Below are 27,874 nucleotides of genomic sequence, written 5' to 3'. Positions count from 1 at the left end.
TGAAATGGGATAAGCTATGAACTTGGAACAAGTATCAACTTGTTTTTTTAGATAAAGATCTTCAATTGACGCCAGTTTGAACAATCTCAATGTTTCATAGACAAAGGTCACTATTTTAGGACATAACAAGCTGTAAAGGACACTAAAGGTCAAATCTGTAATGACTACCTCTCATAGTTTGTCATCAGATGTAGCTATTGTGGAAAATTCTTTTATCATAAAGTGTACAACTCATCCCACATTTGTATGCTGTTCTACTGATGTGGTATACTATTATGGCATAAACTATGCTTAATTTTCCATACAACCTCACAAGTTACAAGAATCAAGTCAAATAGGTGATAACTATGATGTCTACCATCACCAGGTCATGGCGTGCTCTATCAAGAATAGAAAAAAGTATGATTCACCACTCAGGTGGCAGGAGAATATTACACTTGCTTCAGCAATGAATTCTCAACGTTCTCTCACAAGATGATTTATTTATTGGCTATTGGCAGAGACCAGGCATTTATATGCACACTTGACTGCTTACAAGCAACAGTGTGCGTGTGAAGTGTGCATCAATCCATTCATTTGCAATTCATTGATGTAGGTAGATCTTTGATGAACTGCAGACATGTGAAGGCATACATTTCTATATAAGAGTGTACATGTGCTTGTAAGAGGTCACTGTTCCAAGGCATTTAAGGAGACACGCAAGCCTCCCACAGATCTTATCCATCCATTGTTACTGTGCTTTTACTCATTTGTGATCACTCTTATTATACTCCAGTTGTTTCTCTTGCTCTTCTAGTCGTTGTAGTTTCCCAGTCTGCTTCAACCCATGTCTGGCACCTCTGTAATGTAAACGTACACATACAGATCTTAACCTGTACGGGACATTTCTACACTATATGCAAGTTGTGTCTGCGAAGGCAAATAATTTGTCCAAAAGGTGCTATACAAAAATTATTTACAAAGGAAAAGTTGTTGTATCTCCCCTGAGAAAAGCACTTCTTTCTTTAATCCTTAAATGCGCATAAGCCTATATATAGGCAGATTAGGCATGCCCCTGGAAAATGCATAAGCCTATATATAGGCTTTTACACATGGCTGTAAACAAAGCGCTGTAACTTTCGAAGTGTTCATCGTATGGCTTTGTAATTTGTGTCATTCTACTTGTGATGTAATAAGGATTAAAATGATACCTAGGGGTTTACCCTACGACTAAAGTATAGGAACTAAAACTCGCCATGAATATAATTCTTAACAAAGAACTACAAAAATGTGCTACATACCTTTAGAAAATGATCCATAACTCCTTGCCAGTTGGTCTGAATCGCTGCAAACAAGTATTAGTCGAATCGCCATTCAATGGCGAATCAGGCCATATACAGCTCACGTGATTAAACCCACAATCAATATGACAGGCAAGATGAAGAATATACTGTTGCGATAAAGTGAGACGATTTGCTTTATAACAAGTAAGCCTTTGTTGTTACAGTGGTTATTTAGCCTTCCCCAAGTAGGCCAATGAATAAGCTTTCTATTGATATCTCGTTTTAGGCTAATAGAGTTAGGACAGGCTAATAGAGTTAGGACAGGCTATCTTGCCTCACCATATAAGTTTGCTTTGTCTAAAGACGTATTCCTTAAAAGTTACGTGCGCAAAAGTTTCATGCACGTTTAAGGGTTAAATACCCACCTAAAATACAGACAACCACTATACAATCTCTGATAGATACATGTACTGAATGGTTGAGTGGTACATAATGGAAGTCTCAGTGCCTTAACTTTTATGAAAAGGTTTAATAGACTAAACCTCAAATTTTGCTCATTAATATCTAGTCATATGTATATGCAGACAACAGTAGTAATGGTAGCTAGGTCAATGTAAGGCATAATTTTTATAAGTCTCATTTTTAATGCACATCTTCAAGGACAATTGCACAGAATTCTATGCGACAATTGATCGGCTAGTATGTATATACACATTGCGAGGAAGCCTAGTTCTCATAACAATGGACAAATGTATACTCACTTGTGAGCAGTCCTGCCCTCACAAGCCTTCAGCAATTCTGCATCTGATAGTAACCTGTAAAATGACATGCAAAAATGTGCTATGGGTACATATATGGGTACATAACTCGCCAACCTCAACGACCCTCAACACATTTAAAATGGCATGAAAAGTAGATGTGTACGTAAGTCATATACCTAACTTGCAGTGTCTTCTTGTAGATGCATGCATGCAGGTACGCACATACCTTGGTTTAGTGACTTTTGTGGAGTGCTGAATTTTAACATCATCATCATGTTTGGTCATCTCACTAGCCTCTCCAGTTGCCTGCAATAGAACAATAACAGCTCATTATCATCACAAGTATGACGGGTATATAACTTCCTAGAATTTGAAATGACCTTATCCATGCATTTAAATGTGTGCGTGTGCGTGTGTGTTGATTTCTTCACTGTTTTGACAATGTTTGGGCCTGAAATATACTTTTTAGCAATCACAGTATCTATACAATGCATATATCATGGACTTTACCTTTCAACTTATGGTTTCTTGTGCTAGCTATCATGAATGAAAAGAGAATCAGGGTAACACACCTCCTACACTTGAAGTGAACGGATTGATTGTAGAGACTCTTATTATACTGTTTCACACGAGCATAACATCTAACAGGCAGAATATGAAGCAAAATAACCAGATTTTGATACATTTGAGTAAGGATCATGGAATAAGTGAGGTTGCCAACACCTACAGCTATATTAGTGCAAGTATAAATGTTTAATTCCTACTTCAGTCATAACTAACAATTAAAATAGTGGAACACTAATGTATAAACCAAGATATACTGGTGATAATGACCTCCAACAGTCACTACCCTACAATACTATTGTGGCTTTTGGAATCTACACATACAAGTTGAAGCTAGACAACATCATGCACAGAATTTGAGCAAATGACACAAGATTGCTGCTGCCATGAGATCCACCATTCACTTATGCACTCTTCACATTGTTTTTGGTATAGCCAAGAGTATATGATAGAAACCAAGAGTATCAAATGGTGTATTAGCCCGTGATTAATGATTGCATAAAGTAACACGAATATGTCAGTAATTGTTCATTTACGCGAAATGGTAATTTGAAATGCGTACGTTGCAACGGGTCTTTGTATACCAGTTTTTCGTGTTATTCAACCAAGTATTCAACAGTTATTGTACAAGGAAAGTGTAGTAAGGGCCTAAGATAATCCCAGCTACGATTGCACAAACAAGCATATTTGGGGATCCTTTTGGCAGTATCAGAACTTTAAGATTAGCCAATTCCTTTTAACACTATCATGTTTTTACTTGGTTTAGTGGCCAAATTGGGCTAAATACAGCAACCCTTAATAGCACTATAACCAACAATTACTGAAATATCTTATGCAATCATTAATCACAGGGTAATACACCTGTTCGATACTCTTGGCTACTATTATATAGTCTTGGTATAGCTGCTGAGCTTTTTTGACCACTACTTTTATTGAGCAAATTGTAAATTTGGCGTTTCTCTCAGTCTGTGAAAAGAAGACACACGTGCTGTACAGGCAGTATTGTTCAAAGAAGTAAGACTGCTGATTGCTAACAATTAACTATTCCAATATAATCATTAATATGTATAGCTGTAATCATCGTCATTAATTTTATTAAAGCACACAAATGTAACTGCTTGACATGTATTTACATCAAAAGCCTCAGTACATGTACTGAGTCACAAAACTACAAAATATATGCCACAATTAAAACACATGCATGCTACAACTGCTATTTACATACATACATTATAGGGATGGAAATGTAAGCTTTGGATTACAAAATCCATTTTGTTAGGATTGTATTGTGAGCACGTCATGTCTAACTAAGAACTGTTACGCTTTGTTATCTTGTCACAACCTCAAAAATAAGCATATGTGACCGGATTTCACATAACAAGGCTTCCACACACACAAAATCAAACTTACGATTTTACCAGAAATGGATTGCTGGCCTAATACACTATCATATTTCACACTGTACTTCCTTCAGCACTGACAAGTCTGGTTTCTGTAGCAGCTTTCTTCCGACCCTGTCAAAGCCACGAGTGTGAGATTGGCACCATTAAATGGCCATGGCTTTGTGATAATGGTGTGTAGTGAGCTGGGACTTCACAGAGAGCTCGCCAATAGTGCTCTCAGTCAATTTGGAGTAATTTGAGGGCCATGGAGAGCCCAAACTTGGCCTCTGGATTCCAATCGTCTTCTTACTTCATTTTATACCCGTATATTAAGACCACCGTCCACCCCCACCCTCCCACCCTATTACTACCGCCTGTGATATTATTACCCGCTCGAAAAAAGCTGCTCAAAACAGGGCAAATTTTGGGTATCAGAAATGTATACACCCACTCAGTGATAGCTAGTGAACAGATGAACAATTGGTGCAAATTTTGTTTGCACAGCTGTAGGCACTGGGAAGTTATTACACAATGATTCCTTAAAATCGCCATATCTCCTAACAAAGCTTTGTGCGTTGAAGCCTTGTTTTGTCAAATTCAGTCCCATATTTAGATATAATTCATCCCATATTTCATATAAATTAGCAATGGTGGATTACCTAGTACCAAGAGTTAATAATAGTAGGGAGGGAGAGTGTCTAACGCTCAATAGGCCTGTATAAAATGAGCGCGAAGAGCACCCCACTTATTATCATATACCTTTGTAATTTCCTATAGTGTTGATGACTGCAATAAACACGTTACGTCACATTTTGTATGGCCTTGCAAAATCGATAGTCGGTGAGAAAGCAGTGATGCGAAGATGGTTACTCCAGTGAGTGACGGAAGAACCAAAGAGAAATCGTCTTCGCTACGATCCATGCGAGAATCGATCCGCCCAATTACTGTGGAAAGCGGAAAAGACTCCAGTGGCACAAGAAGTTGCGAGGAATCCTCCTTAGAGTCGTCTTCAGTGAAATTTTCATCTGATTTAGCATGCCCCACCGTTGGAGGAGACGTGAACAGTGCGACAAGACTCGAAGCTACAGTTAGTACAAGCGTGCTTCAATTAGAATGTGTGCTGTCCGTTGAAGAGAACAAGTTTCCGGAACTAGTTTTTGCTCTTGGGCGCACCAGCGACGATGACAAGCCAATTCTGATTATTACTCAACGCAGGGCGTCTTACCACCCGCCTTTTGGCTACACTTCACGAGTGAACATCACTATACAGCAAGACTGTGCATACCAAGTGCATATTCTTATGCGAAAGCTGGAAGGTGGCTTTATCACTAATGAAGAAGATGTACATTGTTTATTGGACCGATTTTCAAGCGCATCCACTTGCAAGTTCTGCCCTGGAATAGACTGGACACATTATCAGCAACACTATTTTAATGTAATTGGGTTTGACCTGAAGAGTGTTCGACATACAGAGGTTCCATTTTACCGAGTGGACTCAGTAAATTGCAAACTTTGGTTTGAATTACCATCTAATGCTAAGCTAGCAGACAAAGCCCTTGGTGAAGTCTTGTGCTCAGCTTGCAAACGATTGGTATCTGACTTGAATTGGCAGCTGGAACGTACTATGAGTGAGGGTCCGTCAAAAAAGATCAAGCGACAAGCTGCTTCGTCAAGGGCTAAGTTGACTTATATGTCTCCTGGGAGTCGAATGAAGAGAAGCCAACGTGCTATAATGGAGAGGGGTGTTGATAAAAGTTGGCAAGATATGAAGCTACTGAAGTTGCACTGGCAGATGAGCAGCACACAGAAATGTGCAGTGTAATGGATGCCATTGATCAAGTGGCTGCTGATGATCTCCAACGCATCTTTGAAGAAGGAGAAGCTCATGGTGTTGGAGGGAAACTGAGAGAGATCTGGACAACTGACAAGAGAGAGCAAAAGGAGGAATTTCAAAAAGATCAAGCGAAAAATGGTAAGTGTTTAGAACATAGACATAGTGTGAATATATTATTAAATATATTTCTGTTTTTAATGTTAGTGACCGGCAAACATAGTAACCAGTGGAGCATGGTGACGATCAGGATGGGTAAGACATTCCTAAATACAAATAAAATAATTATTTGTTTTGTTTGCAGCTTTGGCAATCTTTACTCACAGTGCTGCAGCGTATGAAGCTTTAAAAAGTTTTGATATACTGCAGCTGCCTTCAAGATCATTGCTGCAGTCATACACTGGTACGTTTCTGCATGAGCCAGGAGCCAGCAAGAAGTGCATCGCTGATCAGGTTGCCCAGTATGTGTTGTTTAAGGCAGAGTGCGAAAAGCAGGGCAGGCATCCTCCTCAATCAGACGGAGTCGTGGTATTTGATGAAGTTAAAGTGGCATGCCAGCTTATGTGGAACTCTAGAAGCCAAACTCTAACTGGTTTAGCAATGACCAGTAAAGATATGTCTTCTTCAACCGGCTTCTACAGACCCTGAAAACTGTTGCTCAGACATCATACATCCTTCAGTTCTTGTGGCGTGACCTAACCAGCAGTTATGACATGGTTGGGCCTTACTTTACCTGTGCTGGTTCTGTAGACTCCACATTTATTATATAGTTATACAACGGCCACGAGTGCTCTGCCTGATATAAACGCACGAGCCTGAGGGCCGTCAGGCCCGAATGCAAGTGCGTTTATACAGGCAGAGCACGAGTGCACGTTGTATAACTGTTATGTACCACTCACCTAATAGGTGGGGAGAGTCTCACAAGACAGCTGTAACACTTATAAAGGCCAGGTTTCTAACATCGATTGTGGGTAACCAAGCCATACGTTGCGATGACGTTCCCCCTGCAGTACTGCAGCCACCAGAGATATTGAAAGCTAGTACGCTATGGGTTATATCACTAACCTGCATTCGCTGTTCGACTCTCATCATGTAGTGCTCAGCATGCCAGTGTACCATATAGACTAAGCACCAGACTAATTACCATAGTGATTCTCTCGAGCGAAAAAAAGCAGCTAAATAGATGGTTTAAGTAAACTAAACCTAACTACTAAACGATACTAGTCTAATTCTTACTATTGACACTGACTAAACTCAAATCTGGTAGTATGACAAAACTGGTTCCCACAATCGAACGTAAAGGTTAGTATTATTTAGAATATATTTGTTTTATTGAGTCATTGTCGAAGTGGACTACAGTTTAATCTGGGCTAAGATGGCACCAGACTAGTAAGGTGTATAAGTACGTTTATATATATGTAGACTAGAGTTGTGGCCACCCGCGTTGGCTTTTTCGATCGTCATTGGCTGCTTGTAAACATTATACGTATTGGTGACGTCATGGCCCACAATCGACCTTTACATGTCGGGCTATAAAAGAATTCGAGTGATCTGTGAAGTGTCTTTCCACCTATTAGGTGAGGTGTCGTAGTGGTCTTCGCCACCAGCACTTGTGTTATGCTGCACAAAACCGCAGCCAGTGCAATATCTGTATATTGCACTGCGGTCAGTGCATTATAACTTATAATGCACTCGTTGTGGTCTACAAAACCGCAACCAGTGCATTATAAGTTATAATGCACTCGCTGCGGTCTGCAGCAGTGCAATATACAAATTATGGCACTGGCGGTGCCTTTGAACTGCCCACGCAGAGTGGTACATTCTTACATGTGTACTGGAGACCATCAAGTTATTTCAACACCATGGGCTAAAGACCAGCTTGTTGGTTTGTGACGGCTGTGCACCTAATCTCACCACTATCAAGGCAACACATGAGCACATTGGTGCATACTCAATTACAGATGATGCTTCCACAGACCGATTTGAAGTTCAGCCATGGTTCATTAATCCCTTTGCACCTCCAGATCTCATATTTTGGATGACATGTCCCACACACCAGGTGCAGAGTGTATTTGTACAATGTGTATCTTTATATATATATTTATTGTTTAGCTTAAGAACATGATCAATGCTCTTTTTTCATCAAAAAGTTGTGGCACTAAACTTTTTCAGCGTGGAAGAGATAAGAGCACTTTTGGGTGGGCCACAATTGTTGATATGTATGCACGAGAGGTAAACAGAGTCAAGCAACAACAGACCCGTATGGTTCCTCGACTAAAGGAAGTTCATGTTATCAGGGATGCCTGGACTAAGTTGAATGTGTCACCAGCTAAAATCATGCAGGTTTTGTTTTATTTTTATCAAGTGTGTGAATTCATTGTTGTTTAATTCACTACAGCAAGAACTAGTCTCAATGGCACTGTACTCCTATACACACCAGAACCCCCTACCTGTTGATGCGGCAAGAGCTACTGAAACTCATCAGTTTTTGGAGGCATGCAATCAGATATTTGAGAAAGGCTTTCTGTGTCACCAGAAAATTTGTAGTATGGGCTCAACAGTACTACAAAACATTTCAAATGGTTACAAGTATTTTTCAGAGTGGCTGTCAACACTTCTTTGTGAAGGTATGTTCATGATTTTTACTTCATTTTCTTTATGTTTTTATTAGATAAAGATTTTCCGCATACGTCCAATACCCAAAAGTATTTTCTTTTGTGGCAAAGTAAGTGATTTGTAGTCAATGTTCATTTAGATATGTCCTTAAATACAGCATGGGACCTCCTCCGTATTGACGTTTATGGATTCAGAGCCTTCTGTCAATATTTTTTTGAGCAACATCCAGGATACTTTGTTTCCCCTCTAAGAATAACTGGCTCGGCTGTAGAAAGTTTATTCAGTCAATTCAAGCACAACTCCGGTGGAAAGTTAGACGCATGTAACTATGCGACTGCCAGGTGTGCACACTTAGTGAAACAGAGTGCTGCTACACACCACAGCGGATCAGGGTATCGTGACCAGACCCTCAGTTACATAGAAATTCCATTAAAGAAGAAGAAATATGGCACCGTGCACAAATAATAGTACAACTTGTATGTACATAAATTGTATTGTAATTCATCTATTGACATTTCTTTACTTTACTAGAAAGTTTTGTGTGTGTACTTAACAAAGTAGTGCATAGGTTAACATCTGTGGTGGATGCCAGTCCCTTTTTTGATGCAAAATCTTGTTTAGTAGCCAGTATAAATTCTTGTATCCTAGCATTACACAGTTTCCTTGTCCATTCTTAGTAGAGGTTTTCCATGGCAATTTCGGTGTCAACGTCAACAGATGTCACAGGTAGTCGTTTCCGTAAAGCAACCAAAAAGTCCTCTTTACAGGAATTCTGTTCCAACTCCTCATGAGCAATCTAAAGTAAGATAAAATATATAATTGTCAATTGCAGATATCAGTTACCTTTACTAAATTGTCTCCATGTTCATTGAAACTTGACAGATTCGTAACTTTCTTCACATTGTGATCAACTTTCTTTAGGAATGGAATGAAAACCTTATGAGGAAAATACATAAAGCCACGATCTCGATATTGTAGATAGTCTGGTATCTGTGACTTGTCCTTTGTATTGATGGCTTGCAAAAGACTGATTTCAAGTGACATCAAATTCTTGTTGGATGCACTCCGTATTTGTTTGTATCGACATTGCAGCATCTCACAAAGCGTTCCTCCACCAAACCGATAATAAACACCATCTTCTTCTTCTGATATTGCACTGTGTGAAACATCTGCAGAGCCACTCTGAGATTCTTGAAATGATGCCATATGTTCCAACAGTGAGTTGTAGACAGCAGGTGACAATGTTGTCATAACAGAGTTCTGTTCAGGAACAGATATAGACTGCTCCCTGCAAAACTCTAGCCATACCTGTCTAAGGTTTGCCAATACCGGGTGTTTAGCTTCTAACAGATTAATTGCACTTAATGTGTGCTTTTCCTCAAGCAGAAATGCACTGCAGTAGGAATACCATTTTAGTTGGAACTGCATTTGGGAGTTCTTTTCCTGTTTACATTCAAAATGGAGTGTAGCAAATTTATCATGTAGATATTCTCCCAACTCTGTCAAAAACTGTTTTGCTTCACACACATCATGTATAAAAGCTGCCAAATTCCCCTCAGAAAACTCTTCTGTTAATGCAGTTGTGCCTTCTTTAATAAGAGTGCCTACATCAATACATTTTATTGAGTCTTGTAGAGTCTTCCTGGTTTTCATGTTCATAACTTTCATCTGGCGCTTTTTCTTAGGTTGGGATTCTTCAGGCTGTGTTTCATCGGTGCCGCTTCTTTTCCTGGCCATTGCTTTCGTCTGACACTTCTTATTGGTTACTTCCGGCTCATCACTCCTCGACTGACGGGCCTTACCTCGGGATGTGGCTGAATGGTAGATTCGTGATGCAATTCTACCTGTGCTTCCGAGCGTGCTTCATCTCCGATTTTCCTCATTGATCTTCTCTGACGCTTCTTCTTGCTAGGCTGAACTGTTTCTGCTTCAATTTCGGCCAGTACCGAGGGCTGTTCATCACAAATTGACATGTTTGATTGCACACGTTGCCTCGCACGTTGCTCACGAGACTGATTCGTGAACAGCTATTAGTATCGATAACGTCCTTATGCCCTTATGCGGCATGCCTCATTTCACATCTCCCTTCATGCAATCAACACGTCTGGGCAAGAAGCCAGATTGTCTTACGCGCTCATTTTATGCAGGCCTATTGAGCATTAGACACTCTCCCTCCCTACTATTATTAACTCTTGCTAATACAGTAGGACCTTGATTATCCAACTCTCGATTATCTGAACCCTCAATTATCTGAACAGTATAAGTGACTGCTACATTATGGGGGACTGCTACATGCTGAGGGGTTGCTCCCTGACTCTCAGTGTGGTTTTTGTAAAGGTAGAGGATGCACTGATATGATATTTGCTGCCAGACAACTGATGGAGAAGACCCGACAGCATGGTGATCATCTGTTTGTGTTGTTTGTTGATTTGAAGAAGGCATATGACTCTGTACCTAGGGGTGCCTTGTGGACAATCCTTGAGAAGTGTGGTGTGCCTCCCGAATATAATCAGGTCCTTTCATGAGGGAATGCATGCAGGAGTTCGTGTGGGTGCTGATGTCTCTGGTAGATTTGAAGTGAGGAATGGCTTAAGGCAAGGGTGAACAATGGCCCCCACACTCTTTAACGTCTATTTTAATTCTATGGTGGCCACATGGCAAGATTATTCTGAGGGTGCTGGAGTTACTGTGTTGTACAAACATGGAAGGAAGCTGGTAGGAGACTATACTGTTAAGTCTAGATTGCAAAGGGTCCAAGTTACTGAGTCGCAGTTTGCAGATGATCTTGCACTGTATGCTGCATCCCGGTCTGCCATTGAATCTGTTGGTAAGAGCTTTGTTGCGGGAGCAAGTCAGTTTGGGTTGACTGTTAGTCTTCCCACAACTAAGGGTATGGCTATGGGGGCTGGTGTTGGCGAAGATGATGTTACTCCACTGTGTGTGGAGGTGAGTGAAATAGAGATGGTAACTGAGTTTACTTACCTGGGTTCATGTCTGTGTAATGATGGAGAGGTTACTAGAGAGGTAGCATGTAGAATTGCAAAAGTCTCTAAGGCATTTGGTAGCTTGCGTGATGCTATTTTTATGAATAGGGCTTTTTCTGTGTCTACCAATGTATACAAAGCAGTTGTGTTGTCTATTTTACTTTATGGTGGAGAAACTTGGACAATAAAAACTCCTGATGTACCACGACTTTCCACCTTTCATAACTGTTGTGTTCGTACTATTTTGGGTGTGTGTCATTATCAGCAGTGGAGAGAACGTATTACTACTAACAATTTGTCAGAAGCATTTGGTATGCAATGGTTGATAGCTGATTTTATTATGGAGAGGCGCCTTCGTTGGTTTGGTCACCTTGGTTGTATGGCTGATGATAGACTGCCCAAGCAGCTACCATTTGGAGAATTACAGAGGAAGCAGCCTTTTCATGGGACCAAGAAATGATGGTGAGATGGGGTGTTGTCTGATCTGAAAGCCATCGCGATTGATAATTGCTGGTATGCTCTATGCCAAGATAGGAGTCAGTGGACTAAATTATATAGTGCTCAAGTGTGTAAAGTGGCACAATCGAGGAGGCAGAACACCTGTGCTGCAAACTCTTTTCCATAAGAAACTGTTCCTGTGGTCGACAGCCCCACTGTCAGGGGGATTTGACACGACATCGTCACTACTGTAATCTATGTGAAGACAACAGCTTGTCACTGGTCCCTACTTTGGGTCCCGCTATTGCTGAACAACTTCAGTGGGCAGCACCAAGAGGTCAAGAGAGAGTATTTTATCATTAGGTGTATGTTCTATTAGAGTAGTTGAACGGAGCTCTGTATATTAATGAATGGGCCTCTTTTATCAAAACAAATTCACTTATCTGAACACTACTGTGATTGAACTGGCACACAGGTGTTCAGATAATGAAAGATCTACTGTATTGGATTGTCACTGTACTGATTTTCTGTCGACTTGCCCTCTCACATGGACATTAATGTAAATTTAAGAAATAACATGGACACAAACAGATATATACTCATATACGTAAATCCTATTTAGTGTGTGTGTGTGTGTGTGTGTGTGTGTGTGTGTGTGTGTGTGTGTGTGTGTGTGTGTGTGTGTGTGTGTGTGTGTGTGTGTGTGTGTGTGTGTGTGTGTGTGTGTGTGTGTGTGTGTGTGTGTGTGTGTGTGTGTACCCAGCTGTTTAAATGGGGACCTGGTCCAGGAGCAGGTGGAATCCAGGTGGGACTTTGAGTGCCCACACCTTCACCTGTGAGATATGGTACAGCCTTCTAGGGTTACAAGTCCTGCCCCAGGAGGATTTGCCTGTGCTGACTCATAGCACCTAAGTAATACACAGGTGTCCCAGTGCTGGTTTACTGGGTAGGCATTACCATGCTAGCATGACAGCTGAAAGCTTTGTCTGTGTTTGTGTGTGTGCGTGTATTGTGTACCTTTACAAACCGCCTATAACCATGCGGTGAGCTGAGACCAGTTGATCTCCTTCTCTTTCCAAGTTTGAGTGATCCTTCATTATCATCAGTACAAACCTGCACACCACCCTAAAGTTTTGAGGTGAAATATCATCCATGTCACTATTACTATATAAAAGCATACACACCCACGTACTCACTTATACACAGGCACAGAGACATAGAAATACACACACAACACACACACACATGCACACTACACACACATGCACACTACACACACACACAACACACACCTTGCTCCGCTTCACAGAAATTCCCTTGGCTGTTTGATTGAAATAATCAGTCCACCAGTGACAGGTGATATCATCACTGAGGTTAAACCCAACCTGTATGTATATCAGTCAATGTGTAAGTATGTACAGACAACACAACATCGTTGAACCATATGGCCATACATACATTAACTACCTTACAGTTGCTTCTAAATTGGTATACAAAACTACACAAAGCAAAGAGAAGTTTATCATAAATAAAGAACCTTTACGTAAACAGAACGAAACTCAATTTAAATCACTTGGATAAATTCTGGGAACTTTAAGAAGTTCCCAGAATTTATCCAAGTGATTTAAATTAGGTTCCGTACAAAATGGCACTAAAAGGGCTTTGGTTCCTACACTACTATAGGGCCACAAGCACTAAATCTTCCCTATAGTAATGTAGGAACTGCATTGACTCAGGTTTTTTGATTTAGTACACATAGCTTCTACCATTGGCAAGCTAAAATCGGCATTTCTCAATACCTGTATATGGGCGATAAGACTAGTTTTCCCAGAAACAGTCACAATTGTTGATGAACATTGGGACTGGGATGTTCTATCTTTCCCTTTCACTGGTAATGCCTTTCCCTGTATGTGCAAGGCTGGTTTATTACATAAAATAATGTGCTGTTCTAGGAAGTTTAGGCCATGTCAACTTGATTAGTTGCTTCACGGGCCCTACCGACTCACTTTTTTCACACACTGAAAAATTAAAATTAATTTCAGGAGTAAAAAAATCAAGCTAAACTGCCTCTATAAACTTTGTACACAGGCCTTGTATTCTCCTAATGTTGTTTACCTGCAAATATGGTCTCAAAATCTTGCTAAATAACACAGTATGGCTGCAAACGAGCTGCCCACTTTATTGAGACCACCCCCCCTTACTTACATTTAGCACTCCTTTTGTCCTGGTTTATGTTAATATGTTTATTTATATGCTGACCTACCGACCCTATACTCGTGAGATTTTCGCCTATGAAGCAACTAACCAAGTTGAAGTGGCTTTCAACAAAAAAATTACTGTGATCCCAGCAAGGCTGATATTGCAGGAAGCCACGACCAATACTTCAGTGGAGCTACTATCTACACCTACTATTTAAGAACCATTCCATTGTAGGTCTGAAGAGACATACAACAGATTGCAACAGGCAAACTGATGCCCTAGTGTGTCCAACATGAAAGATATATTAACTCCAGCTACTAATCCATCCTTGTAAAACGCCCCTGCTGGATTCACAGACAATTTCACTGTTCCACTCTTACTTGTATACTGGTCAGAGTTGCACCTTCCTTTACCAGACATGTCAACTATATGTACCCCAAGGAGTTAACAAAATCCCACAATCGATCTCAAGATGTGTGACCATATAATGGCACAAAGAGATAGCAAAGGACATCAAAGAAAAGTGAGGATTTCTTGGAATGGGTTAACGTGATATGTACATACCTAACTGTGCAATATCTTAAGTTAATTAAAACCCTTCAAAGACGAAATTAATTTTGAATATGAAATAATGTGTGTGTACTGTAGTCAGGCTTCTATTACTGCACAATGGGATATTCTTATACGTGAAATAAAACTATATTTTCAAGCACTACAAGAACATGTAAACAGATTTACACAACACTAAAGAGTACTTTTGATACAAAGCGATGAACAGCAGACATCGTCTTCACCGGAACTAAATGACGTTTTAATTGATACAAGCGTTCATTTAAAAATCACATGATCTATTGTATACGACTCAATTCAGTAGCGCACAAGGATTCTAATGGCGCTTAATTTAAGGCCATAACATTAAGTATGGCAAAGATAGGTCTTGATTAATGAACTAGTGTACAGCCATGGCGGACATTTGATGAAAAAGGTTCTTTTCTAATTGGTGTAATGAACAGCATTTTACTCAAAATCTTCGATGCTTGGGGCCATTCTATTGAAAGTTCAGAGTAAGTAACGTGGTGGCTGTGAGATCTTTCTGTCGTTAATACCTGAGAAGTTATTTGAGTGTGTATAGAAGCATGCGTCAAAGCCTAAATATAGGCTTATGGTTGTCAAAGAGTTAATGAGTTATACGCACTGCCTTAACAAGATATAAGCACTGTTTACAGTGCATATATCTTGTCAAATTTCCTGAACCAGAGCAATATGCAGTACATATGTACTGGCTTTCCTTTGATCTGAGGTGTGAAAGTAGTACATTTGAATACAGAGCTCCATCCCACAAGTATTAAAGGAAAGATTTAGTGCTTAGTGGCACTAAATTTTGCCCATATAATGAAGGAAAAAAGGTTCATTTAGTGCCATTTTATTTGGACCCAGCTTATCTCTAATAAATACACACCGATAAAAGTAAATTTATACATGAAAATGTTGAACTTAAGCAAGGTGATGGAATGAACTCTTTTGTTTTGTTTACTTGGACTCAAGTTTAAGATGAGATGTAATTTCCTGAAGGAGTGGTAGTATAACATTACAGAAACCTGTTTATAATGCATGTATTGAACACATTAAAAACTTGGAAAAGTAAATGCACACTATATTAAGATGGCATGAATTGTACACAGTATGAGTACTGAACATTAGTGACATATGTACGTGTGTCTTGATAATGGTATAGCGGAGAACGTGAGTACAGAGTCTATGGCTGTATGTACACTGTACCAAACTAGAAGCCAGTAATGGTCTATATGGAAGCTAAGATAATATTACAGAAACTATTTTCAGATATATACTATTTCATACCTTACAAGATTGCATGACTGAAACAATACTATATATGAAGTAGGTTTCTTGAGACCTAACTATTCTGTAACTGTATTGTAGTATTAGTGGTATACTATTGGTGATGATGTTGTTGTTAGTGTATTACATTATTGTAACAGTGATCCTTACTAAGGAACTGGTGATGGCTACTGACCAGTGCAAAAAGTATCATTTTAAGTCGCCTTTTTACCCTGGAGACTCTTGTGAGGACATCTACAATAAGAATACTGAAAGTCGTGATATACCAGGATATTACTGGATCACTGATGGTCCCACCAAGGTATATTGTGGGATGACTTATACTGGATCATCTTGTGAGGACATCTACAACAATAATCCTGAAACTGGTGACAAGTCAGGTTACTATCGTATAAATGGCACACAATGGACATATTGTAACATGACAGACTTTACAATCATTGCAGGAGACTTGATCCCCACATGTGCTGGTGTGGGTGGAGGATGGAGAAGAATAATCAACATTGATATCAGTGCAGGAGATGACTGTCCCAGTGGATGGCGTAAAGACACTTACTCTGGTGTTAGTTTCTGTCGTGTGGTCAGTGACATTGGAGATACTTGCTCTTCTGCCAACTTCTCCACAAATGGAACAAGTTACCAGAGGGTGTGTGGTAGAGCAAGAGGATATCAGAAGGGAGTTACGATTAGTTTCTTTTCCTATCACTATTATTATCAAACAATTGATGGCTACTATGCTGATGGTCTACTAATAACTTATAGTAGTCCTCGTCAACACATTTGGAGTTATACCATTGGAAGATGGGATAATCTTACTAGTGATAGTAACTGTCCATGTGGTGTTGGTGGAGGATCAGCTCCTCCTCCTTTTGTGGGTACTAACTATTACTGTGAATCAGGAGTTGCTGATGTTAACAATGCTTCTGCCTATTACTTTAATGACCCATTGTGGGACAGATCTGGTTGCATCACTAGTAACTGTTGTGATATCCCTACCCAACCATGGTTTTATCGTGAGTTAAATGGAACAACTACAAGTGATATACAAGCTAGACTGTGTTCATATCATGGCTTTGTTACTGGATCTCCTTTGATTGATCAACTGGAGCTCTACGTTCAGTAAAACTAACTCACACATAGTATTAGCTAACAACTTTTTAGTTGTATACTCATCATATATAGTCATCTTGTAACCATTAACAACTGCATAGAAATTTTTGGAAGACTACTATAGATCATTGTTCATAATTTTTGAAACTCAGCAGTTATTGATTGTCACTCTGCAGGGGGGTGGACATGACATAATTATGCATACGATTTAGCATAATTGAATTGAATTCCAATGATAATTACATGACAAAAAACTAATGTAGCAGCTACTTGCATTACTATAGACGCTGAAGTCAGTTGCATTTACTACTAACGACTAATGCGAACGGTGACACAGGTACCTGAAACTAAGATCAAAATATATTCTAAATAACGGTCTTTTACATACAAAGTTCACTGTAAAATTGCTGGAGCTTGGTGTATGAAACAATTTCTTCACTACTGTACTATCATTTCTGACAATAAATACAGTGCTAAACTTCATGGTTTACTAGAATCAAAGCCTATATGGCAAAATGTACAGTATGTACACGTCACGCAATTATTGTGACATCATGTCCTACCTCCTCTGATTACTCTGTGTGATAAACAAAAGTTGCATACTGCAAATTTCACGTTCTGAAATTCACAATAGGTTCTACACTCTGATTTTGCCCATGTAGTAACTGCAAAATGGAGTTTGTACCAGTCAAGTAATTGCACAGTGCAATTTGACAGTGATGTGTACAGCAGCGTGTGGCCACTAACTTATAACTGATGATAACACCATTGATTAACCACTCAAACAGTCTCACAATCTGATTGGCTACTTAATGATACCACTAGTTGTACTCAATGGCTTACTTTATTGTTACCTCATTGGTTGCTTTTAAATGCACTTCTACTATTGTATAACCACAGAAATGCATATCACAATTCTGTCCTACTTGACTGCTACATGCTGTTCACACTATCTCAGGTTGACTAGAGCGCTTTCAATTAGGAATATTAAACTCATGTTGGTTCTACTGCACCTCAACAGCACACGTCAATTAATAATGAGCTAAAACAAGTGCAAAATACTTTTCATATTTTAAATAGTTACGCACTTAATAAAATGTACTGGAATTATAGCGATAAAGCATAGAACCAGCTGAAATAAGCCATGCAATGTTGTCAGCCGTGTTGTTCGAGCTAGTGGGTGCTCCTTTAACTATGAATACCAATGCACACCAGAGCATAACTGTCACAGAATCACTATGTTGTTCAAATCCTGGGGTAGGAGGGATTTTGCCCATTTTCTGTTTCACCTTACTAGCTGTGTTAAGTAATGTCAAAATCTTTAATTTCTGTTTGCTAGGTCAGGTAACTCAAAAGGCTGCAGCACAGGTTACTGTCAGATCCTGCAATATGTTCACATTGCATCCTATCTATTCCTTGCCAGCCCACCTTGCATCTTACACCCCCGTTCACACTATCCCAGGTTGGCCAGAGTGTTTTCAATAGAATTATTACATAGCTGCAATTCGTTCAGATATTCGTTGATTTAGTCTTTATCCAGATATTAAATTTATCATTCGAATATTTGTTTACTAGTAAATTACAAGTGTGCACAGTGGAAATGGCTTTAATTACCAGCTATAGTTCTACAAGATGGCCTGTTCTGCTTTGTAACACTGATTATAGAGACAACTACTATTAATTTTGCATAAAAATTGGTAAGTACGTGGAAAATATTGCTGATTTCTAGCATTTTTGCACTAATCTAAATGATATCGAATAGTTCGGTATTCGTTCATTAGAACATCCAAATATCCAGATACTATATTTTGACATTCGTTGCAGCCTAGTTTTCACCTCAGGTTAATAAACTCAGGTTGGCTCTTGTTCACACAACTGCATCTGACACAAACTCGATAGTGCACACTCCCATAATAATGAGCTAAAACAAGAGCACAATAATTAATATGCTTTTGGTTATTTATGTACTAGAATTGTAGTGATGAAGTGATGGACCAGCTGAAATAAGCCGTACAATGTTAAGGATGCTATTTTTAAACTAGTGGGGCCACCAATACCAAAACGTTGCCAGAGTGAAGCTGTCACAGAATCCACTGGAAGCACGCACAGGCTATTGACATTATTTTGTGGGCTACGCCTACGCCTACTCCTTGTTTGATGTTATTTCGTGGGCCATGCCTACTCCTTTGTGGTCCCTACTATACAGTACTATGGGACCATGTGGATTTCGATTGTGGATTACGTCATAAGAGCAATGACAAGGCGCTGCTGAGAGGCCAAACGTAACTGTATCGACACCAGCATACACAGGGACATAGCTAGCAGTCTGGCTGGTCTGGTTTTGGCCAAACTACTTTTGAGCTATTTTGGAATTTTGTTGAAGATTGAGATACTCTAATAGAGCAGTCAGTGCGATACTCTAATAGAACAGTCAGCACAATAACTCTAATAGAGCAGTCAGCTATAGGTTTCAATACCAATCTTACAATTTGCATTGATAATTCCAGTCAGATGTGCTTCCAAATTTCTCAGAGGGCTAAATTTTCAAAAAGTTCCTGTGAGGGAATACCCACAGTTCCCCTAGTTTGACATAGCCTGACCACTGTTTGGGCCTTGCGCTTTGGTACAAATCACTTCGATTGTAGGTATGCAATTAAACACACAAAGCCCAAATGCGTGCTGAGCAGCTCATACTGAAGCTTAAGTGCACTATAAAGTACTTACTTCGCTAGCCATGAATAATCCAAAGTAGTGAATATGTTTACACTAATGGCCAAATCAATTAAGCGCTATGCCTAATGTCTGGATATCACCACATGACTAGAATGCACACACAACAGCAATATAAACTAACCAGTGACCTTCTTCATTCAGTAAAACAACTAACTATATTCTTCTCCAGGTTATTATCTATGCTTTGGCTCATTTTACAAAACTAAAACCCATGCACTATTGATCCTGTGAAGTGTCACTATATGGAGATCACACAGTTTCATCAAAGAAATCGGATGATTTCTGAGAATATGCATTAATGAGAACAGGAAGTACAGTGTAGTATATACAAGTTATCCATCCCTCCTAGACCTATTGTGGGCTAACTTGTGCCAGTCCACCTTGTCATGCCATGTCAGGCTGGGCCCCACTTGGCATGGCACAATTGATTCACACTGCAGTTTATTTAGAGCATGCTGTGCTTTACAAGATAGTGTGAACGTGGTATTAGTGTTGGGCTGGGTAAGGTTTGGCATGGAACAATTGACTCACCGCAATTAATTTTGAGCTGTACCATACTGTAGCTGGGGGTTCCGTACAAAATGGCACTAAAGGGGCTTTGGTTCCCACACTATTATAGGGGAGATTTAGTGCCATAAGCACTAAATCCTCCCTACAGAAATGTAGGAACTGTATTGACTTAGGCACTAAATCTTCCCTACATTACTGTAGGAACTGTAGTGTGCTTCGGCACTAAATTCCATTAAATCTTACAGGTTTTTGCAATTGAATTCGTCGCCTTTGTGATTGAATTCATCCCGTTTGCAATTGAATTCGTTGGTTTTGCAATTGAATTCGTCGGTTTTGCAGTTGAATTAGTCGGTTTTGCAATAGAATTCGTCGCGTTTGCATTACAATTTGTCATAAACAAAACGGCTCCAAGAAACCAACCCGTTCATTAAGAGATGAACTATTTATGCCTTGGAGAGTTACACTTGAGACACTAGAAGGTAATTGAAGCTGGTAGTATGCGAAGTTGATAGCTGTCTGACAAGTTAATTAGCTTGTGACCACACCCATCGCGAATGGCGTAGTAGAGTTTGGAATGTTGCTGGATAGGCTGTAGAGGAAGAACTATTGCCTTATAAAGAGTTGTTTACTACTGTTGTACTTGAACAAGTTCTTGTAGCAGCTGCTACATCATGTTTTCGTGTTTGCTCCAGCTGCCATTCTTGTTACTGCAAAAGAGACGATGAACTCAATTGCAAACTCAATTGCAAACGGGACAAATTCAATTGCAAAGTCAATTGCAAAAACATGTAAGTGGTTCGTTACACTTGTACAACACAATTTGTATCCTGTTGCAAGAAGAGTAGAACCTAGTGTAGTGCAATGCAAAATATATGATCTCCTAGCTCTGCTATCTTGCACCTGGTAAACTGCACCAGATGTGCATTTCATTACATGAAAGGTCCACTCCATGGATGATGTAGCTTCTTAGCTCTTCCCCTCAGTATAACTGTGCTATGCAGCATAACTTTATTGGATTTACCATGTGCCTTGCGGTCATACCTTTCTTTCTGCCTACCAACAAGTTCTGCCTAGCTAGCTTATATGGCTTTTCTAGCGATTACCACTTACTGTGGAGTGATTGCTGGTTCTGGTATGGGGTCTTGTATATCACATCCAAAAGGATCCTTGTTTGTTGCCCTAACATATGTTGAAATGCCAGTAGATGGCTCCTTGCTTGTAGCAAACCTTTGGCAAGTGTTCCTACCATTCACCCCCAGATTCAACAATAGTTGTGGCTAACATGGACTGGATAGTTTGGTTCAACCTTTCCACTAATTCATCAGATACTGTTGTATGGGTTTTGTTGATCTGCAGTGGCTTGCAAACTTCATGAAATAATTTGGATTCAGGCTGTGCTCCCATATGTAAGCAGAGCACTGAGGTATCACTTGATGGCCTTGCTTGTCATCACCTATAACTACTTGGATATATACAAGTTTACACTATTTAGATATGCATTCCCATATTATATAGGAAAGGTTTTGTGTAAGGGTATGCAAAATCTTTCCTATACAAGTATAAGAAAAAATTGGGAATTTTAAATTAGAGTGGGGACAGTGTATAGTGCTGCAATAAAAAGTACTGAAACAAGCTGGATCAAAGTAGCTATTCACTTCTTATTGTTTTACAGTATTTGGACATTATGTACTACTCCGATCCAGCTTGCTTCAATACTTTTTATTGCAGCACTATACACTGTCCCTACTCTAATTTAAATTCCAAGATTTTTTCTTATACTTGTTTGTGAAGTTTTTTTGTAAGCTCATGACCACTAAATAGTCCGCTTTTCACAAAACCAGACAAAATATTTAAAAAGAGTTAATGACAGCACTATTATACTAGATTATGATTTACACAATAACAACTGATCAGTGGGTGTGGCTCTACATAAGCCTGCAGACAATAATGGACGTGGATTCATGCATACCTATAGATTGATTAATGGGCATGGCTACCATATGTCTACAGACAGTAATTTACATAAGTGGGCGTGGCTCCGAAAGAAGCAGGGCTACGTTATGTCGTGTTACTACATGTCCACATCGTTACACTAATTAATTTAGCACGTGGGCTCAGACACGGATAATCTGTAAAACGGGACCTGGATGACCCAACTCAGTTTTAACATTGTTACTAAACTATATTAATTATTGATTTACACGTTGCTAGTTTGCCGCGAGTTGCTCTCACTAATCGATATTAACTACCAACTTTGAAAACCAGCAAGCCACGTGTGTTCAAATAGTTTGGCGCAATGACCATGTGTATTCGAATAGTTTGATGCAATATACACCGGTAGATGGAAGCCCTACTTTAGTCTATTAACACTCAACGGTAGAACCTTGACTGATGGCCATGGTAAAGAAGGATAAAATGTAAGACAATAGCACAAGCATTGTATGAAACGTTTCTGTGAAAGAATTAGGGTTGTAGCTGTAGCCAGTTTTCTGCTATGCTTGACTGAAGGCGTAAGACAGGCAGGCAGGCAGTAGAAAATTCCGTTGAATAAATTTAAAAAAATAATAAAATTCTGTAGCAACTTGATGGAAACATTTCGGGTCGATCTGAAGACACTTTTGGGCTTGATTTTACCCAACCAATACTGTCAAGTTGTTGTGAGGAAAAATCAAGGCAGGTTTTTGGGTTATAATGTATGATTATCACAAGCCACGCCCACACTTTCAATGTCCCTATTATACAGTACTATTGTATTGTATGATAATATGGGAGTGAAACAATAAGAAGTGTTGTATCCCTACAGTGCTCAAGATACCATAATGGAAATGCACAGTAGGGATATAACACTTCTTATTGTTTTACTGTGATTTAATATCATGCACTACTCCAGCTTGTTTCAGTACCTTTTATCGATGTGCTATGGTCCCTACTCTAGTTGAAAATTCCAAATTTTTTGTGTACTTGTATATTAAAGAAATGATCATAGTGACCTTTGTCAATGTCAACAAAGAAGGTAACAATTGAATTAATGACAGAGCTTTCAATTCATTTAGCAGTGCAGATAGAAATAAATATACTACCAACATTTGCATGGAATTTTGCACGGGGTATGCAAAATTACTCCTATATTATATGGGGATTATTTCGCATAGGGGTACGCAAAATTACTAATGGGAAAACACCATAGTGTAGAAATATGTTATTTAAAGCATGCTCCCGTATTAGATAGGAGAGATTTTGCGTACCTTATGCAAAATCTCTCCTATATAACATGGGGGTGTGCATGTAAATAGTGTAATTCTATCCTTTACCCTATCATACAGCTAGACAGAGTTATCACCCAGAGGCACAAGCCACTCAGACCGGTTCGTGACATCATAATAACCATGAAACCTACAAATGGAACAAATAAATGGTTAATCCTTTACACAGTGGCTCTGTGTCTATTTTCAACTCAATTTCAGTCACTCCAGCGATCAGTCCCAGCAGTGTAAAGCGAAGAATCAATAACGTTTGGTTCCAATGAGAATAATCCTTGCCACTTTTTAGCCCTTACACGCCACATGATGCCACTCCATCTATCCCAGACAAGGCGAATCATATCTAAGGAAACTGCTGCTTTGTAAAAACATCCATCATCACAGTTTATAGCCTAGCTGTGTCTATCTGAAGTTAAATTTGGACTAATCTTGAGCGTACTAACAGGAACTAGAACTCACTACAATGAAACTCAAACAGGAACTTACTTTAATATCTGTAAACTGTCGTGCATTCCCGTGCACTGAAATATAAAAGTTATATATATCCTGAATATCCCAATGATATCATTGTTATTACACTCATCCTTGGCTTCGTCTTGTACTCGTATAATAACGATGATATCACCCTCGTAAAAGGATATAACTGCAACTTAAGAAGAATCATAAAAGGTAGTTCTTGTAGTGTTGAAAAACGAAGCCATAAAACAAAGAACAACAATTCACTTCTCTGCCATATAAGCATATTAAATTTCATCATTCATAATGTATGGTTTTGAGAAATACTAAACTTTTGAATTAAATCATACTGTTCACTTAAGGTTGAACTTCAAACTCTGAATATTTGTTTCAGCAGTATTCAAATTACATTTTAAAAATCAAAGATTGACTGCTTTGTAAATTAATGAAGTAATTCTTGTGTGAAGCACATGTACAGGTATAATCCCATTGGTTAAGTTTTGATATAATTATGTTTGAAACCAATATTATTAGCACTCACATGTGTTAGTCCCATATTGTTTGGTGCTGTAAAGTGGTCTACAATATATTATATTTCATGGTAATCCAACTGACATGTGAGACATGTTTATTTTGAAATTCATGCAGTAGTTTTAGCTATGCTGTGCTCCAGAAATGTACTGTAATGCTGAGTGTAGTGATAACTGCTCTTAGATACCATACAATAAATTAGTAACAATGTACATTTCGTACTATTAGCAGGACTTTATACTGTAGGTATTAAAGATGCGAATGAAATCTCAGTACTAGATGTCATGCCTAGCATATCTACCATTCTCAGAATTACCTTTCTTAAATTGTTCCTAAAATCAGTCAGAATTTTACTTTAACATAACAAAACTATTACACTTTATCGTACAGTATGGTAGTACTGTATATGAGGAGGTTTGGGTTTTTTTTGGCCAAAAATATCACCAGCTTCACAATACCATCCTGGTGCCTTGGCAGTATAACCAAGCCCAAAAGTGCCTTCAGTACGACTCTAATAGATAGCTACAAAATTCTGAGAAAAAAAATTATTCAATGGAATTTTCTACTGACTGACTACCTGTCTGATGCCTTCAGGCAAGCATAACTCGATAAGAGCTAAGGCTATGGGCTTGATTTTTTCATCGCTTTGTCCCGAGATGTGCCTTTTGGCATACCACAGTATGTGCAGTGCACGCTTCATGGACTTACCTTATCCTCCTTTGTGTCCCATCTCTTTTTGCTGACAGCACAAGGTATTAATTCGTGGTAGTGCAATGCATGGCTTCCTGTTTGTAAATGGGAATCGTCCAGAGGAGGTTGGACACACACATGTGAGCGCATACATTTTGTATTGAAAGTTTAACCAAGCGCTCACCAAAGTTTTCACAAATACCATTCAAGAGTGCACTTCAAGTTTAGTCTATTCAGCCGATCTACCCATTCAACCCCACTACTCCAGGCACATAAATCGCTCTTGAAATCTACGGGGATCACATGTGTAAGCGTTTGCTGGGTGGAATCAATGTGTAATACTATAGGGACACCTTATGTACATATATTTTAGCACAATAATTATTGAAGAAAGCAATGTGCATGCTAACAAAGCCTCTCAAGATATTGAAAAAGAAGAGCAGACGCTGCTAGCTTGCCCTCACAGAGAATCGAACAGAGAATTAGAAACTCGCACACTCACCTTGCAATAAGAATTTATTGTTCATCTTAAGAAGCACAAGGTAACGTGGTATGGATATTGCTAAACATTTCTTCTATCACTTTAATACTCCTCATCACATATTAGAGATATGCAATTAACAGTAATAAATTTCAGAAGCTCTTATATCGTGTCCAACCTCCTCTGGGAATTGTCCATATTTTCCGTGGTGACTGGATTGATTGCAGAGGCGCTTCTCCTACCGTTATTCATTTGTAGCGTTGTGTAACGGGATGAAATAGCTGAAAGTGAAGCAGACTTGCCATTTCACTTTAGAGTCAGCAATTGATAGCTGGGGCAAGCTTTTGGATGAAATATTAACTCTGGTGCTATTCTTTCTTTTGATGCAGTATGTGCAGGTTCACTAGTTATAACAATGTTACAGAAAAAGTAAACAAACAAGTATAAGGAAAATTTAGGAATATGATAGAAAAAAGGTAGGGAAACAAGGGAGGCCGCAGCTATAATATTGAACATTTAATCCCTAATTTAGTCATGGGTATAGACTGAAGAATGAATTAGGGATTAAATATTCACCAGTATATCTGAAAGTGTAGGCTACCTCGTTTCCCTACTTTTTTTCTATGATCGCTAATTGAACTTGAAATTCTTTATAACTTGTTAACTTAGCAAGACATTTCACAATACAACAACAACAAGTTCGACTTCAATAACACACAACTAAAACCTACCCAGGTATGCAAACTATAGATCACAATGATAGTTTATTTATCACTGGTCGGACATTTGGATAAGGAGTCATTATGAACACATTAAAAATTCTGGCAAAGGACGCATCGCACAGTGAAACTTTACTTAGTGGCCACCTCAGAAATGAGGCCACCTTGTTACAGAGACCAGTTTTAGCAAGTTCAGATATATCTTCCATATTTAATTTTTGTTAATGAGTCATCTCATTAATAAGGCCAGTGGCCACATACTACAGGGCCAAACTGGTAAAACTAATACAACGTTCCCTTAATAAAGAGACCAGCTGAACAGGCAGCCAAGGTTATTTAACTACCAAAAGCTGTACCTATTATTCTGGCAATATACTTTATGTTACTATGCCAGGAATAATTGGTATATTCACTGTGATAAACTCTACTATAGTCATAGCAAGAGTTCATAATAAAGGCTTCACTATACTACTAATTCAGAAAACAATGTGTACTTCAAGACAATTTTTACACATTAAATATGATCTTTCAACATTCGTATGAAGGGAGAAGTCTTTGGTGAGGTTGGTGAGCAAGGGTTGGAATGGCAAAGGCAAGCCAACCTTGAACTATTCTAGTGGCCTACCAGAACAATAACAATTTGCCCTTCAATAATTTCACACACTAACAACACCTCTGCCAACTAGACCACACACAAATTAGTACGTACCCCAGTTGTGTCTTTTTTCAGTGGTACTTTAATAGCCTGTGTAATCCCATCTTCGTCTCTTCCTAGGCCCTTTCCTAGAACAGCTTGTAAAATTCTACCGTATGCTTCAAAACTAACAAACCTTCCTTCCAGCCATATTTTTCAAGATTTCGCTTCGCTTGCTGCATAATATCTTATGAAGAAACAAGACCATTTCACTTACACGTGGTTTGGTGGGCACTAGATAGAACCCAACGTGGGTATTATTTGGAGTTTGTAAAATTAGCACAAAATTTATGGTAGCATCTCATCGATGGAAATGCCAGTGTGTAATATTCTATATCGTGTGTTAATTACCATTGAAAGTGCATTATTTTTCAACCCTCATTGCTGCGTGACCATAGATGATATTTGACGTGTGGCTGTACTAGCTGAGTGTTGAGAGAGAAGACCATCATGATTATGATGAATGTGTACAACAATAACAACAACAAAAGAGACAAGTATGTGAATCCTCGGACTAACATGCGACCACAGATTTGATCTACGCAGTAGTCAGTTGTGGGCATGGCAAAGAAAGAAAAACATGCATGCATACATACAATAAGAAAAAGCCGTTTTCATTTTTGTCTTCATTTGTTTGAGTGTGTTGAGTAAGTGTAAAACAGCATGTCCTCGCCGAGGTTCTCGTCACAGTCACACTATTCAGAGAAGCTGTGTAGCAAGCGATGAAGTTGTGAATAAGGATTTCATGTGCTCTACCAGTGACACAATCTATGTTATTCAGTGGAGGGTAGCC

At 39.1% G+C, this 27,874-nt stretch overlaps 4 protein-coding genes across 4 annotated transcripts in view; 2 read left to right on the top strand and 2 right to left on the bottom strand.

Annotated features, from left to right (window-relative positions):
* The window catches only part of LOC136237863 (uncharacterized), a 44,786-nt gene that overhangs the window by 3,439 nt on the left and 13,473 nt on the right, over nucleotides 1–27,874 (top strand). The gene's annotated exons all lie outside the window — the stretch shown is intronic.
* LOC136239331 (G patch domain-containing protein 4-like) lies at nucleotides 587–27,338 on the bottom strand. Its single transcript, XM_066030066.1, has 7 exons — nucleotides 27,218–27,338; nucleotides 27,097–27,170; nucleotides 13,131–13,223; nucleotides 12,856–12,963; nucleotides 2,250–2,329; nucleotides 2,024–2,077; nucleotides 587–839 (listed from the first exon to the last, which is right to left on the bottom strand). Exons 1-7 carry the CDS (start codon nucleotides 27,261–27,263, stop codon nucleotides 746–748), a joined length of 549 nt encoding a protein of 182 aa, XP_065886138.1. The 5' UTR covers nucleotides 27,264–27,338; the 3' UTR covers nucleotides 587–745.
* On the top strand, nucleotides 5,791–8,881 carry LOC136239160 (uncharacterized). The gene is made up of 8 exons (XM_066029895.1): nucleotides 5,791–5,941; nucleotides 6,008–6,055; nucleotides 6,105–6,407; nucleotides 7,612–7,859; nucleotides 7,913–8,143; nucleotides 8,199–8,427; nucleotides 8,472–8,525; nucleotides 8,574–8,881. Exons 1-8 carry the CDS (start codon nucleotides 5,791–5,793, stop codon nucleotides 8,879–8,881), a joined length of 1,572 nt encoding a protein of 523 aa, XP_065885967.1.
* LOC136239386 (uncharacterized) lies at nucleotides 8,831–9,950 on the bottom strand. The gene is made up of 2 exons (XM_066030122.1): nucleotides 9,260–9,950; nucleotides 8,831–9,212 (listed from the first exon to the last, which is right to left on the bottom strand). The coding sequence occupies exons 1-2, from the start codon at nucleotides 9,842–9,844 to the stop codon at nucleotides 9,090–9,092; spliced, it is 708 nt and encodes a 235-aa protein (XP_065886194.1). The 5' UTR covers nucleotides 9,845–9,950; the 3' UTR covers nucleotides 8,831–9,089.

Source organism: Dysidea avara, chromosome 11 (assembly GCF_963678975.1).
Source record: "Dysidea avara chromosome 11, odDysAvar1.4, whole genome shotgun sequence".
NCBI lineage: Eukaryota > Metazoa > Porifera > Demospongiae > Dictyoceratida > Dysideidae > Dysidea > Dysidea avara.
The sequence above is the reverse complement of the archived record's forward strand: the minus strand, read 5'-3'. Positions and strand labels throughout refer to the sequence as shown.

Bases quoted from the DNA above. Each gene is read 5' to 3' on its own strand.
- LOC136239160 (XM_066029895.1), top strand. From the start codon at position 5,791: ATGGATGCCATTGATCAAGTGGCTGCTGATGATCTCCAACGCATCTTT. The intron at 5,942-6,007 runs GTAAGTGTTTAG...TTTTAATGTTAG, and splicing joins AAAAGATCAAGCGAAAAATG to TGACCGGCAAACATAGTAAC. The intron at 7,860-7,912 runs GTGCAGAGTGTA...TTTATTGTTTAG, and splicing joins TGACATGTCCCACACACCAG to CTTAAGAACATGATCAATGC.
- LOC136239386 (XM_066030122.1), bottom strand. From the start codon at position 9,844: ATGCAGTTCCAACTAAAATGGTATTCCTACTGCAGTGCATTTCTGCTT. The intron at 9,213-9,259 runs GTAACTGATATC...ATCTTACTTTAG, and splicing joins ATGGAGACAATTTAGTAAAG to ATTGCTCATGAGGAGTTGGA.
- LOC136239331 (XM_066030066.1), bottom strand. From the start codon at position 27,263: ATGCAGCAAGCGAAGCGAAATCTTGAAAAATATGGCTGGAAGGAAG. The intron at 13,224-27,096 runs GTACGTACTAAT...ATATACATACAG, and splicing joins TGAAAAAAGACACAACTGGG to GTTGGGTTTAACCTCAGTGA. The intron at 2,078-2,249 runs GTATGTGCGTAC...GTCATTTTACAG, and splicing joins ACAAAAGTCACTAAACCAAG to GTTACTATCAGATGCAGAAT.